The sequence below is a fragment of the Echinops telfairi genome, unplaced genomic scaffold, assembly GCF_000313985.2.
Source record: "Echinops telfairi isolate 266 unplaced genomic scaffold, ASM31398v2 ScPeMD7_2573;HRSCAF=3158, whole genome shotgun sequence".
NCBI classification, from domain to species: domain Eukaryota; kingdom Metazoa; phylum Chordata; class Mammalia; order Afrosoricida; family Tenrecidae; genus Echinops; species Echinops telfairi.
The window spans coordinates 5,281,399-5,295,632 of record NW_022106471.1 but is presented as its reverse complement, the minus strand read 5'-3'; the positions used below and the strand labels follow the sequence as shown (position 1 = coordinate 5,295,632).

Here is a 14,234-nt window from a genome sequence, read left to right as displayed (position 1 = left end):
CAGCGGTTCTCAATCTGTGGGTCACCACCCCTATGGGGGTCAAACCCGATTCATAGCCGTAGCAAAATGACAGTGATGAAGTAGCAATGAAAATCATGTTATGGCTGGGGGATCACCACCACATGAGGAACTGTATGAAAGGGTCACACAGCAGGAGGAAGGTCGAGAACCGCTGCTCTAGACGGAAACGCTGGACAAGGAGACTCGGAGAAGCTAATGGGAGGACACAGCCCGAAAGGACGGTGTGTCCAGACACAATTGTACATGAAAATGGTCTTGAAGCTGAGGTGGCTTCTAGCAAAACAAGAGGGTCCACAACCTTGCACGTCCGTCTGCCCTGGCGGTTGAAAGCTCAGAGCCCTAATTAGGAGTGGTGCCTTCCCGACAGAAAGAGCTCTCTGAGGGACAACCCACTTCATGCCTACCTGATGGCACAGAGGCTGGCTGGTCCCTTCCCTAGGGATGGAAATTATAGGGCGCCTTTGGGTTTTGTTTTGGCCTCACTCCTGGATAGGTTTTGGGGAATGGCAGTGTCGGGGAGAGAGGGAGAGAGGAGAGAGAGAAAAATGGGAGCGGGGCTTTGACCTGCCCCAGTGGCCCCCCTGCTGACATGGTCAGTCTGACCCATTGAACGTCCTGAATCCGATAAATGCCGCTTTATCCTGCCTTGAAAGGCACGGAGTAGCCTGCCTCAATGCCCGGGCATGCTTAAATAGACGACTTGGAATGTTTGAGCCCAGCGTGTTTGAAATCCGAGCTCTCGGACAGCCTGGGAGCTGCCCCAGGTCACCTGCCTCGCTCCGTGGGGACAGGCCCAGGTCGCACAAGAAATTGTCCACAGACGAATTGTAGTACAAATTCCTTTCTTTGTTGGTTGGCCTCTTTCACTAGACCATGGCCTATAAAAGTTTGTAAAAACAATTCTTAAATATTATTTGAAAGGGCAAATGGGCCACGCTGAAAGATTTGACAGTTTGACATATAGTGCACGGTTTTGATAGCCCGGAAACGGGAACGTGTGGCCACCATTCTCCTCCTGCTTGTTAGAAAGAAGCCTCGCTGGCGTTTCTTAAATAGTGTCTTGTTGCCCGCCAGAGTTCCCCTGCTCCTGGCCCGCTGACAGGGAAGGAGCCTGCTCCAGTGATCTGAAATCCTTTTAGACTAATTTGTGAGCGACCAGGCAAACAGCTAGCACCTTTGAATCCAGCATCCAGAAAGCACCCAGCCAGGTATGGCCAATTAAGGTGCTGTTTGGTTAATCATAGCAAAGCAGATAGCTTTGAAACCTTCTGATGGGCCCCGCTGGTACCTAGAGAGAGAGGCACCCAGAGTCTCACTTCCGTGAGGGGAAAAGAGAGGTTTGAGCAGCCATGTCTCATCAGAGCAGGGTGGTGGCAGGGAGTGGATTGCTGCATTAGAATGTTGCATATGGGCAGCGTGGCAGCGCTCGTACCCGTTGGCTGCCTCTGCATAGCCAAAGGCCATTTCCAGGAGACTCTGGCCCCTCAGTCACTGGCCTGCTAGTTAATTGCCACATGGACTTCATGACACATGGGCAGATAATATGACATTTTCTGTTTCTGTCACTAGCAAACGCCACAACGTTGCTTGCACTAGTTGCTAAGAAGCTGTCAGAAACCATTAGCAGTTGGCTCAAGTTGCCCTATGGCCTTTCCTCGTAGCATCAGCAAAAACGAGCATAAATCACCCACAGGAGCCTACTGCTCTCCTAATGAGGCTGTAAGCTTGTTTATGGACTAGCATCATTTTTATGATTATTTCCACCTTTTCAGTTTGCCTTCATTTGGCGGCAGGAGAAGTCAGCTCCGGGAAAGAAGCCACGGCCGACGTTGTACAAGTGGGGTGGAGAGGTGCGGCCGGCTGCCGTGTGGTCGCCTGGTGGTTCTCCAAGTTTGTTTAGTGATCTTAAAAAAAAAAAAAAGGGAAATAAATCCTCCGGAGGCCGCAGAGAGGTGACTATCAAATTGCAGGGTGCCTGGCGATGCCACAGGCACAATTGACCATTTAGACCCTCCTCTGGAGCTGGAGACGGCGAGAGATCAATTTTCAATTTCAGAAAGTGGAAGAGGTTAAACAATTTATTAAAATCTACGAAAGTGTTTGCTTTTAGAATGGCCTGTTATATTATGCTCTTCTCCTTCCCCATCTTCTCCATTTCCCTAACTTGTGTCGGAAAGGAGCAGCGTTTATTGTTTTAGGCTTTTCTGAACATGCACCAGTATTTACACTGGATTGAAAGCATTTGCTTCCAATGAAAATCTTGTCTTAGATTACAACCCAGCAGTGTAATTTCCCTCCCAGATGGGAGGAAAGTAGCTGTATTTGCCTAAAAACAGTAGGAAGAACAAACTGTGCATTAAGCCAAGGCTGTTTTTGGCTTGAGCTAATGATGTAACAGAAACCTTTTATTCGGGAGAGGTCACTGCCAGGGACTGAAGGGGGTGATCTGGCTGTTGCTTGAAAGGTTTCTCCATTGTATCTACATAAGTCTTCACTTAAAAAATTCTGTTCCTAATGCTTCTGCTTTCAAACAGCAGAAATAAACAGGAAAGGCTCTGGTGAGTGTTACACATGGAATGCAGAAAGCCTCCCTCTCCTAATGGAGTCTCTAATTCAGGTGCCCTGCAGGCACCCTTTCAGGGATTCTTTTGCCTGAGGCCATAGGAAGCTCAGGCTGCTTTAAGGCCTTGATTATCTATTGATGCACAAAGCTGGGAAAAAGTCATCTCTGCTGGATTACAGTAGATATTTCCATAAATTATCAATGAATTCTCTTCCAGGCAGGCACTAGGCATTGCCTGCTAAATTAATCTGAAGGGGTTTTCGAGATGGATAGAAAGGGCATCCTCCCCCTACCCCCCTGCTTTTTTTTGTTTAAGTGGAAAACAATCGTGGGGAAGTGAAAAACAGTGCCATTAGGGTGGAGGCTTTTTATTTTTATATTATCAATGATGGAGTAATCGGTTGCTTTGCCTTGGTTACCTTTTGCCTATTGAAAGTTGATCAGCCCAGTGAAATTTTCAATGCCGCCCAGTTGTTTTCTCATGTTTCTTTAATGAATTGTTATTTTATATGGTGGATTGCTTCTCGGAATAAAGAGCCTCTTTAAATACTGGACTTTCAAAGAATTTATTAGGCAAATCCACCGGGACTCCAGGAAAAGCACTTGGTTAGGCAAATGAAGCATGTGACCGGGTAGACGGAGCTCTGACCTGGGAATCTAGGTGCCTGGTCCAGCGCTCACACTGGGGGCTCCATCCAGGTCAGATCGACCTTGGACAAGTCATGGCAACATTGTCCCCCTTGACACAATGGGAGCGTTGGCATTGTAGGTCTCCAGGAGCCTTGCCAGCTGGAAGACAGCTACAGTCTGGGGCAGCTTCACTAAAAGACATGGATTTTAAGTAACGTGTTAAATTGTAAACTCATGAACGTGTAACCTCGGAGAAGGTCTGCAGAAGTTTTGTATTTGTGGCAGGACAGCAGTATTCTAGACATGTTTAAAGGAGCCCTCTCCTTCCTCCTCCAGTGAAGTTTCAAAACTTTCCTTTAAGGCCAGCCAAGGCAATTTGGAAATGACTTTCTTTTTTATGGGGAGAGGGGAGTATCCTCAGGGATCTACAAAGAATAATTGATTGATTACAACATAACAACGGTGGATTGGACTGGAATAACTGAAGTCAAGATAGAGAACTGTTTTTATCCACATGAAATTCAGGCAATGCAGCAACTCATGAGGCAGCATCTATCAATCTAAGACTAGTTCCTTGGGGTGCAATGGATAAGCATGGAGGTCCCTAAGACAAAGGTTGGTGGTTCAAATCTGTTCAGATTACAGCCAAGCAAGTCTGGGTCCCTTCTAGTGCATCAGGGGGTGGTCATTAGGGATCAGACACTAACAACTGCATGTTCTAGTGCACAGTTGCCGAGATGCTGTCTTACCAAAGTTTGGGGTCTGCTGGGCCATGTAGGTTGCTCTCTAATAAATTCTTTAATCCATGGGTGATAGGGGGCATTTGTTACCTCACTGGTAATCCTTGAGTGCTAGACAGCACTTCCTTGGGGTCTCAGATTTAGCTGCCCACTTCTAAAAGCCAGTAGCTTCCGCAGAGAGCTAGAGTACCATCCTGGGGCTCACAGCAGACGGCCTTTGCTAGACATGAGGTTACTTGTGGAAGGACTGGGCTCTTTGCTCCCAGAAGAGTTACAGTCTAGGAAAGCCCAGGGACAGCTTGACCCCTGCCTTGTAGGGTCACTATGGATTGGCATAGACTCGAGGGTGGTGAGTGAGTCATTTCTTTAGTGTAGTGAATTTAGACCAATGTTGTTTTCCCTTTTGCATTCCGTGCCAATGCCAAAAATGGAATGCGAATTCCATTTGTAACTGGTGACTTGACTTTGGATAGGATGACTATTTGAGAAGCTGGAGTGTCATGTTTTTCACATTTTTAATACGGCATGATAAAAGAATTACTATGGCTTTTATTTTCTGGTGTCCTGGAGCAAATTTTTTTTTCGAGAGGAAACAAGTCAAATTTCATAATAAGAATCAGCAGGAAAATCACATGCAATATTCAGGGATAGCGGAACCACTACCCACCAGCGCCCCTAGGGATGTGTTAGCGGGTGATTTTTTTCAAGGAGAAAAACTTCAATCTGAAGAAATTTTAGAAATTGTCTGGATATTAGGGTCATAGCATATTCTAATTTCTTCTTAAGTTCATAATTTATCCCACTTAAATATTAATATTTTTTCTAATAAAAATTGATTCCAGGGATCTTTTTTCCTAACTAAACTTGCTACCCTCTATTCCAAGAGAAATGATATCCTTTCTGCAGTCTACCCATATCAAATACATCTGTGATGGATTACCTTCATCTCCTGGCCTGCTCTACCTTGTTTTCAGGTAGATCATTTGGGAAGTAGATGATATCTTAAACAAATGTTCTCACAAGTTGATAGCAATGACTGTATGTGGAATTTGGATATCCAGACAGGGACAGGGCTGCCACCACCTTTAACTCCCCAGTAGGAGGTACGCTTAGTATGTGGCAGCTCTACATGTTGGGATAATTACTATGGCAACTAAGCTACAAAAGCGATCGTATATTTCCCTCCATCCCCTTTGACCTTTAGCACTGTTCTTAGGAAGAAGTTCTTTTGAACCAACTACGATTGAGTCTAGGCCTTGTTCTTTCTCTGTTTTGAAAAACGAGTAACAGCAAAGCAAAATTTTTAAAAAGAATTAAAAAAAAAAAAAGTACCAAAGAAACTATGAATCATTTAAATTGCTCTTTTGGTTTTGTTTATATCCAAAGGCATTCTATTTGAATAAAACATGTCAAGGTAGCATCAGTCAAAATTTGATTCACTATGTTTGCAGGTGATGGCTTGGACAACAGTGTAGCTTCCCCCAGCACAGGTGACGATGATGATCCAGATAAGGACAAAAAGCGTCACAAAAAGCGTGGCATCTTTCCCAAAGTAGCCACAAATATCATGAGGGCGTGGCTGTTCCAGCATCTAACAGTAAGTGGATTCTAAATGACATATATAAACTAACTATGGACAATGAACCAGTTTTGCTAGACAACCAGGTGGAAACGAAATTTTAAAAAGGAAACGAAGTTCCCTCTGGACGATGGGGTATTTCATACATCACTGAGTTCTCACATATTGTACGGGTGTTAGTGCTTACTTGTTTTTCAGATCCATACGCCATTGAGGAGTTTTATTTGACGTTCCAATTTTGTTAACGTTAGTAAGCTTCGGAGGTGTCTGAGTTCTTGTACATGGGATTTTAACTTTCTGTGTTAGAAATGTTGCTTTGCTAAGAGTGATCCTTCAGCACTCAGAACTAGCACCCACGAAGATGAGGCCAGCCCCAAGAAAGAATTCAAATCTTCTAACGCTTAGTGGCTCTTTACAATGGTGTGTACACACACACACACACACACACACACACTTAATGCTGTTAAAATGGCAAGATGATCACATAATTTGCTCTGAAGAGGTCTGAGCAGCACTGGCTTCCATTTCAAAGCCTCCATCTGAGTCAGAGCCGCCCCAGTGAAAGTTGTCCCTGCATTTAGAAGTGTAAGGGGAAACAGCAATATAGAGTCAGCGCTTCCTGTGGAGTCCCCTGCGGCTTTTCAGCCAGGGTAACAGTTTACATTGTCTGTGTGAGGAGTGCTGTTTGCACTGCAGGAATTCTCCTGGAGATGTGAGAAACTGGAGATTTGGGGCCTTCTGCCACCAGGGGATTTGTTTTGCTTGGTTATTGTTCTGAATGAATTCCATGTTCAAAATATGTGTAATCATAATATTCGGGGTGGATCTTTTTTTAACAAGTGTATACTGATTTCATGAGGTCTAAGGGAGAGGACAGCATGAAAATTTATGGCTAAAATAACATTTTAAAATTCAGCAAAATCCTTGACCAAGGGGGCTGTGTAATCTTAGGGACAAAGGATGAATGTAGACAGGTTGTAACATAGCCTAAGAATGTTAAAGGTTCCTGGCTTTCTTCTTCTCCTCCTTCTTCTTCTCCTCCTCCTCTTCCTCCTCCTCCTCTTCCTCTTCTCCTTCTTTTAATACCTGTAGCAGAGCTTTTTATGTCACTATTTTTAGTCTAGATCTTTTTTCCCTCAATATCAATTTTTTTTCTAAACATACACAGATTCCATGTTGTCACAAACATGCCCAGACCTGTTGACCCTCTCCCCCTCACCCTATCTAAAGGCCAGGAGTTGTAAAGCTACAAGGAAACAAGCTCGGGGAGGCCAAGCTCGGGGAGGCCAAGCTCGGGGAGGTCAAGCTGGTTCTTTGCCTCTAGATTGAGGCTGTGCCTCCAGTCACACTCCAGGGTATACATTAATCCAGATTTTCCTGCATCACGGAATAAAATAAGCACTCAGAGCAGCAGGAGTAACTAACACATAACTCTTCCCCTTCCCCTCCCTTCAAACAGTCAACGATCAACTAGAGCATGTTGACAGTTTTAGGAATAAACCTTAGGGGAGAGGCCAAAGCTGTAGCTAGTTGAAGGGGTAGATACTATTTTGACTGTTAGGATTTTGACATCCCATTAGCTTTTCCTAAAATCTGATTCGGGTTCCACTACTTATCCAACCCTTGGTGCATGTATGTAGATATTTTGAGATCTGTCATGTGCAAGATTCCTATTGAGGATTATCAGTCGCTATAGAGTTCTGGTGGCATCGTGGGTTGCACGTTGGTTACAAGATCAACAGTTTGAACCCCCCAGCCGCTCTGTGGGATAAAGAGGAGGCTTCCGATTCCTGTAAAGAGTTACAGTCTCAGAAACTCACAGGGGCAATTCTACCCCACCCTGTAGCGTTGCTTAGAGATGACCTGATGGGATTGACTTTGTTTTCTCTTGAGCTGGGGATAAGAAGCCCTGGTGGCATAGTGATATATTGAGCTGCTAACCCAAGGGTCAGTGGTTCAAATCTGCCAGTTGCTCCAAGGGAGAAAGATGAGGCTGTCTGTTCCTATAAGGGTTTAAATGTCACAGAAACCCAAAGGGTTGCTGTGAGTCAGAACCTTGGTAGCGTGACTTTGCTCTTGAGCTGGTTTGGGGGAGTGGGGATAGGGGAGGGAGTATCACAAATAAAATAACTAAAATGGCATTTTAAATGACCAGGAGAGGAGTGACAATTGGTTGGAGATAGCAACTGCTACTTTAACGTCAGCGCTAACTAGCTAACTTGTTTTAACTCCAGGGTGGGTGGGGCAAAATTAGGTCGACCCTGAATTCACAACAAAACTATTTCTGTTTCTTAGACTAGCAGGATAAAAGGGGGTGGGGAAGTGGATTCTTTCAGCTTCCATTTCAATCTGTAAGGAAGCTTTGGTTTTACTTGAAGCCGAGGTGCCCCTGAATAAAATATAATCAAATATTGGTTCAGACAGAATCAAGAGAGAAGGAAAGCGAGCTCTTCTTTTCGTCCTCCAGAATTTCTATTTCTCTAGGCTTTACCCTTGCAAAGAACCTTGTAGAGAGAGCTGTACTATCATCTTGGGGTGGGGGTGGGGGGGACAAACAAGTTTTTTTTTTTTTTTAACAGCCAGCATTGATTTCGCTTGCACTGCAATGATTATATGGACCACATGTTACTGGGGCAATTGTAATACAAATGATCTCTTAGCTACCTGCATTCTTTTTTTTAAATAATCATTTTATTAGGGGTTCATACAACTCATCACAATCCGTACCTGCATTCTTGAGCCCTGGCTGATTTCTTTCTGCTTTGGGCTCCTTGCTGGCCTGTGCCACCCCTGCCTGGCAGGGGATGGCATTCTTCCATGTCTCCTGGCCTTCCCTGATGCCAGTTGGCTCATGGTTACCACTGAATATTTATACCTTCGCTGTGGTGGGTTAAGTGCGAGGCTGCTAACCACAAGATCTGCGGTTCAAGCTCACCAGCTGCGCCTCAGAAGGAAGAGAAGGCTGTCTGCTCCCATCAAGGGTTACAGGCTCGGAAGCCCAAAGGCGCATTTCTGCTTGGTCACAAAGGGTCCCTCTGTGTCAGCATCAAGTTGATGGCAGTGGGTTGGGTATGGTTTCTTTGTCCACTCCCTGGGGGGTGGAAATGGTCAATGTACTCGACTTCTCATCAATAGCTTGGAGTTTGAGCCCATCTAGATGTGCCTCCAAGGGAAGCCTGGCACACATGAGTCGGCACTGATGCCCTGGCAACTGATCCTGGCCTCGCTCCTTCATGCTGTTTTTCCCATATGGAAACACAGGCAGTCCCTGGGTTAGTAGGGTTCGGCTTACAGGCAACCTGGAGTGACGCACCCACGGCATAGAGTCTAGTACATGAAAAACTCCCGGTGTCATGAGTCGCTCACCGTAGCAAATAGGTGCTGCTTTCTGAAGCATGCAGACATTATTACTATTATTGCTGTCTTCTTATATTAATGCTATTTTAGTGTATCTGGACATGTTTCTCTTACTCTTTTTTTTAATACATAGAAAAGTACCTTTTGCCTATATCATATATTAAGAAAATATTGGGTTCATTGGCTTTAGATACAAATGAGAACTTACAGACAAATTTGGCTTACAGACAGACTTAGGGCAGCACTGCTCTGTAACCCAGGAACTGCCTGCAATGACAGTGCTCGCCATCCCTGAACCATCAAATTGCTCACCTTAGCCTCTCAAAGTCAAAGTAAGGAGCTCTATTTCAATTGGTCATTGTTTTGCTGCTTTCCTTCCCTCAGGGAAAGAGAGTCCCTTCTCAGTTCTCTAACTGTAAGATCAAATCTTTACATCTAAAGGGGCACCCTACTCCCTTGTTTTGATATGTCCCTTGCAGAAATCCATGGGATACTTTGCCAATGCTTCCAGACAAGATTAATTTTAATGCAGCCTATGGAAAAATGGAAGACTGTAAAGGAACCTTGGTTGCATAATGGGTTTCTCAGGGGGCTTCTCACCTCAAGGTCAGCAGTTTGAAACCACCAGCGGTCCACAGACAAAAGATGAGGCTTTCTACTTCCATGAAACAAGGTATCGTCTCAGAAATACAAAAGGGGCAGTTCCACTCTGTCCTATAACCTAATATGAGTCAGAATTGACTTGATGGCAGGGAATTTGCTGGCAAAGTGGGTTTATACATTGGGCTGCTAACTGCAAGGTCAGCAGTTCAAACCCACCCTTCGCTTCAAGGGAGAAAGTAGAGGTTCTATTCCAGGATAGATTTAAAGTCTCAGAAACCCAAAGTGGGGTTCCTGTCCTATAGAATCAATGTGAATTGGAGTCAACTCCATGGCACTGCGTTTAGGGTTAGAATAGAGTTTAAAGACAGTCTTGTTTGTCCAAATGTCAGTAGCTACTGACACCTCAGTACTAATCTTTTAGTAACTTTATGTCAAGCCCTGAGAGATCTGTAGGGATGCAGAACTCATTTGGAAGACTGGCTACCAATTTTAAAGAATCGCATTGTTGCTAGGTGATTGATGCCATTTATTATCTAGAAAATCCTGTCTGAAACCTTGCTGGATGTAAAAGAGCGATTGAAACGCTGGCTAATTAAAACAATGGCAATAACAGTTTATTAGGAAATTGTCAACAACTCTTTCAAAATGCCAAATGGCATTGTATAAACTCACATACTTTTAAAAAAGAAATTGTATTTTTTAAATAAATAGATGGATAAATTCATTTATTGGATTTATTCTTAAAAAACAAATACAAACTACTAATAAAAACCCAAACTAACCAACCCCAAAACAAAAACAAAAAAAACTCCCTGTTTTTTGAGAGGTTTTTCAAGCATTTGTATGTCAGAGAAGCAGACCAGCCTAGCCCCCAAACACACTGTCACAGAGCTGATTCCAACTCTTTTTTTTTTAAATCATTTATTGGGGGCTCATGCAACTCTTATCACAATCCATCCATCCATCCATTGTATCAAGAACATTTGTACATATGTTGCCATCATCATTCTCAAAACATTTGCTTTCTACTTGAGCCCTTGGTATCAGCTCCTCATTTTCCCCTCCCTCCCCGCTCCCTCCACCCCCACGAACCCTTGATAATTTATAAACTATTATTATTTTGTCATATCTTACACCATCCGACATCTCCCTTCCCCCACTTCTCCACTGTCCGTCCCCCAGGAAGGAAGTTATATGTAGATCCTTGTGATCTGTTCCTCCTTTCTCCCTCACCTTCTTTCCACCCTTCTGGTATCGCCACTCTCACCACTGGTCCTGAGGAATTCATCTGTCCTGGATTCCCTGTATTTCCAGTTCCTATCTGTACTAGTGTACATCCTCCGGTCCAGCTGGGTATGTAAGGTAGAATTGGGATCATGATAGTGGGGGGGAGGAAACATTCAAGAACTGGAGGAAAATTGTATATTTCATCATTGCTACACTGCACCCTGACTAGCTCATCTCCTCCTTGCAGCCCTTCAGCAAGGGGATGTCCAATTTCCCACAGATGGGCTCTGGGTCCCCATTCTGCACTGCCCCTCATTCACAGTGCTATGCTTAAAAAACATTTTTTTTTTTGGTCTTTGATGCTTGATATCTGATCCCTTCGATGCTTTGTGATTTCACAGGCTGGTGTGCTTCTTCCGTGTGGGCTTTGTTGTTTCTCAGTTAGATGGCCCCTTGTTTATCTTCCAGCTTATAGGACCCCAGATTCTATATCTTTTGACAGCCAGGCACTATCAGCTTTCTTCACCGCATTTGCTTATGCACCCGCTTTGTCTTCAGCAATTGTTTCAGGGTAGGCTGGTGTGCTTCTTACATGTGGGCTTTGTTGTTTCTTAGCTAGATGGCCACCTGCTTATCTTCAAGCCTTTAAGACCCCAGACGCTATATATTTTGATAGCTGGGCACCATCAGCTTTCTTCACCACTTTTGCTTATGCACCCACTTTGTCCTCAGCGATCGAGTCGGGACAGGCTGGTGTGCTTCTTCCATGTGGGTTTTGTCGTTTTGATTCCAACTCTTAATGATGCAATGTTGTGTTGTTTCTGAGACTGGAAGTCTTTGCAGCACAGGCAGCCTCATCTTTCCTCCCTCAAAGTAGTGGTGGTGAGTTTAAACCCAGGACCTTGAAGTTAACTGCAAGATGCCAAGTCCACAGTGCGACCAAAAGAGGCCCGTTTTTTGTGTTGTTGTTTTTTTAACCTCTCTGACTTTGCACCCTAGCATGCCATTCTACAGTTATTCTCTGGAAGATTTCATCAATAGCACATTTGCTCCTTCAAAGCAAGAACTAAAGTCTCCTTCTTAGACTCCGTGTCTCTCGTACGCTGAACTGGTCATATTTGCATATAATGAAAACAATGAAAGAAGAGGGAAACGGGCCTTAAACTTTGATGAAAAGAGACCAAAAAGGAAATTTCAGCGATGCAAGCTTCTAGCTTTAAACTTTCGGGGAAGCATGTGTCAGTTTTGCTAAGTCAAGAAGGGCTCTTAAAAACAACCAACAACAACGACAAAAACCCCACCCCCTGGAACAGAGAGTGATGGACATTTATGGAGATAAGAAGAGAGAATTAGGAAGAACACAAAAACAGCTATTAATAGAAAACACTTGCATTTGCCCAAAGAGAAGTGATTGCAAATAATGAAAAAGTACTTATCATTTGAGTATGAGTCATTTCATAACCATTGTTAAACAGTTCAGGAACATAGGCCATTTTAAGGTTTCTTTTTGGGCCGCTCACTACAAGAGATCACCAGTCCAAAACCACCAGCCCTTCCCAGGGGAAAGACAGAACTCTCTATCCCCGTAAAGAGTTGCAGTCTCAGAAACTCATAGGGGGCAGTTCTACCCTGCCCTAATTTGTATGTGTTTTTCTTGAAACATAACCATGAACTAGAAGATCAAAGGCGAGCATCACAGTAGACACTATGTAGCACGATTACTCTAGTGCATAATGGTACTATTGCCGTAGTGCACATGCTGGCTGTGGTCTGCATATGACTGGTTCTTTTGCTACCTAGGACACAAAAATCAGGGGCCCCTGGTGGTGCAGGGATTAGGATCTTGGCTGCTAACCAAAAGGCCAGGGTCGGAAGTTTGAACCCACCTGCCACTCTGCAGGAGACAGCTGGAGCAAGCTCCACCCATAAAGATATACAGCTGTGAGAATCCTATGGGGCCCTTGTGCTCACTCTTAGATTGTCTAGTTCACCTCCAAGGCAATGGTTTGATTTTGATTCCAAAAATTTAGGCCCCAGGGCCCAGTGAAATGAGCAAAGGGGATAAATACAATGCCTGGGGTAAGAACAAGGGAATTTCCCTTTTTGGCTTCCCTACTCTAAAGTGTTGCTGTATTAAACAGAAACTGCCATTGATGTGGCTCTGATTTAAAATAGGCAGTGGCTGCATTTTCCTGCCTGGAACTACTGTGTCCCAGGAATCCTGAAAGTTAGAGTGGACGGAGTTGAAGCTCCTACCTGCAGACCCAGATGAAGCAAGCTGTCCAGGACAACACATTGGGCATAAGCCACTCAGGGGAAGCATTCCCCAAGGCGAACTGATTTCCATTCACAGTCTTCGGACTCCCCCTCCTTGCACTGGTGTTGAGGATCCCACTGGGCTCAGGCTTACTGTGGAGACAAACTTTATTTCTAAGCCAGATACACACATTTGCCAATGAGCTTGTTTGTTTGTGAACTTGCAGCCTGGGAAATATTTGGGGGGGTGGGATATGTGGCCAAATTTATGTCTCCATTCCTGATTGATGAGACTTTCCTCTCATTGTGGATAAAACCAATGTGAGGGGCTGTAGAATGTTCCAGGTTGAGAATGGCGTTTCCATAGAAACACTATTAGATGAAAAGTGCCCTGCGGGTCCTCCACTCCAAGGATGGAGTCAATGGAATTGAATTGGGAATTGAATGCTCTGGAAGAAACAGATGTTATTTCATTGCTTTTGCTTTTGGTAACAAGATCTGTTGGAGATAGCTTACTGCCATGTCTCTGCTTGCAGTTTTGGGAAGAATTAGCTATCTAAACATTATTACTATAACCTCTTATTACAAAGAATGTTCGCGCTCTAATTGGTATCCAAATAATCCATTCTGTTGAGCAAGGCAGGTAAAAGATCAGCAGACAGACCCGGGAAGGTTGTGGCTGCTGCTTGCTCTTCCCCTCGTTTCTGCTGCTTTCTCTGGCCCTGCCCTCCTCTACACTCTGCCAGCGCTAACTGTGCCTCGTCTTCAGTTGGCACAGCAGCCACAGTTCACAGTAGCCCTCAGAAGGTGGCTGGGCCGGGCAGCTGTATGTTGCACACTCTTGCTTTTGAGAAAGTCCCTCCCTCAGGCTTGTTCTACCCCACCTTCATGTTCATGTGCCTGGGCCAAGGAGGCGTGTTTATGGTGATGACAGGTACCTTTCATTTCTTCCTCCCTACCTGTTATCTGCAGAATTATTAAATTAAGATACCTGAAAATTTTATTTATATATATATGAGAGAGAGAGGGCTCTCTTATATGTCTAAGAAGAATATCTATCTATCTATCTGTCTGTCTGTCCTATCTATCTATCTATCTATCTATCATCTATCATCTATCTAATCTATCTGAGAGAGAGAGGGCTCTCTTATATGTCTAAGAAGAATATCTGTCTGTCTGTCTGTCTATCTATCTATCTATCTATCTATCTATCTATCTATCTATCTATCTATCTATCTATCTATCTATCTATCTATCT

The 14,234-nt window shown here is 44.2% G+C and overlaps 1 protein-coding gene across 2 annotated transcripts in view; it reads left to right on the top strand.

Annotated features, from left to right (window-relative positions):
• MEIS1 (Meis homeobox 1) overlaps positions 1 to 14,234 on the top strand; it is a 154,000-nt gene that overhangs the window by 80,455 nt on the left and 59,311 nt on the right. For both annotated transcript variants that reach the window (XM_004710169.2, XM_004710170.2), the window contains exon 8: positions 5,406 to 5,551. In XM_004710169.2, the coding sequence (XP_004710226.1) occupies positions 5,406 to 5,551 (146 nt within the window). The remainder of the gene's footprint in view (positions 1 to 5,405; positions 5,552 to 14,234) is intronic.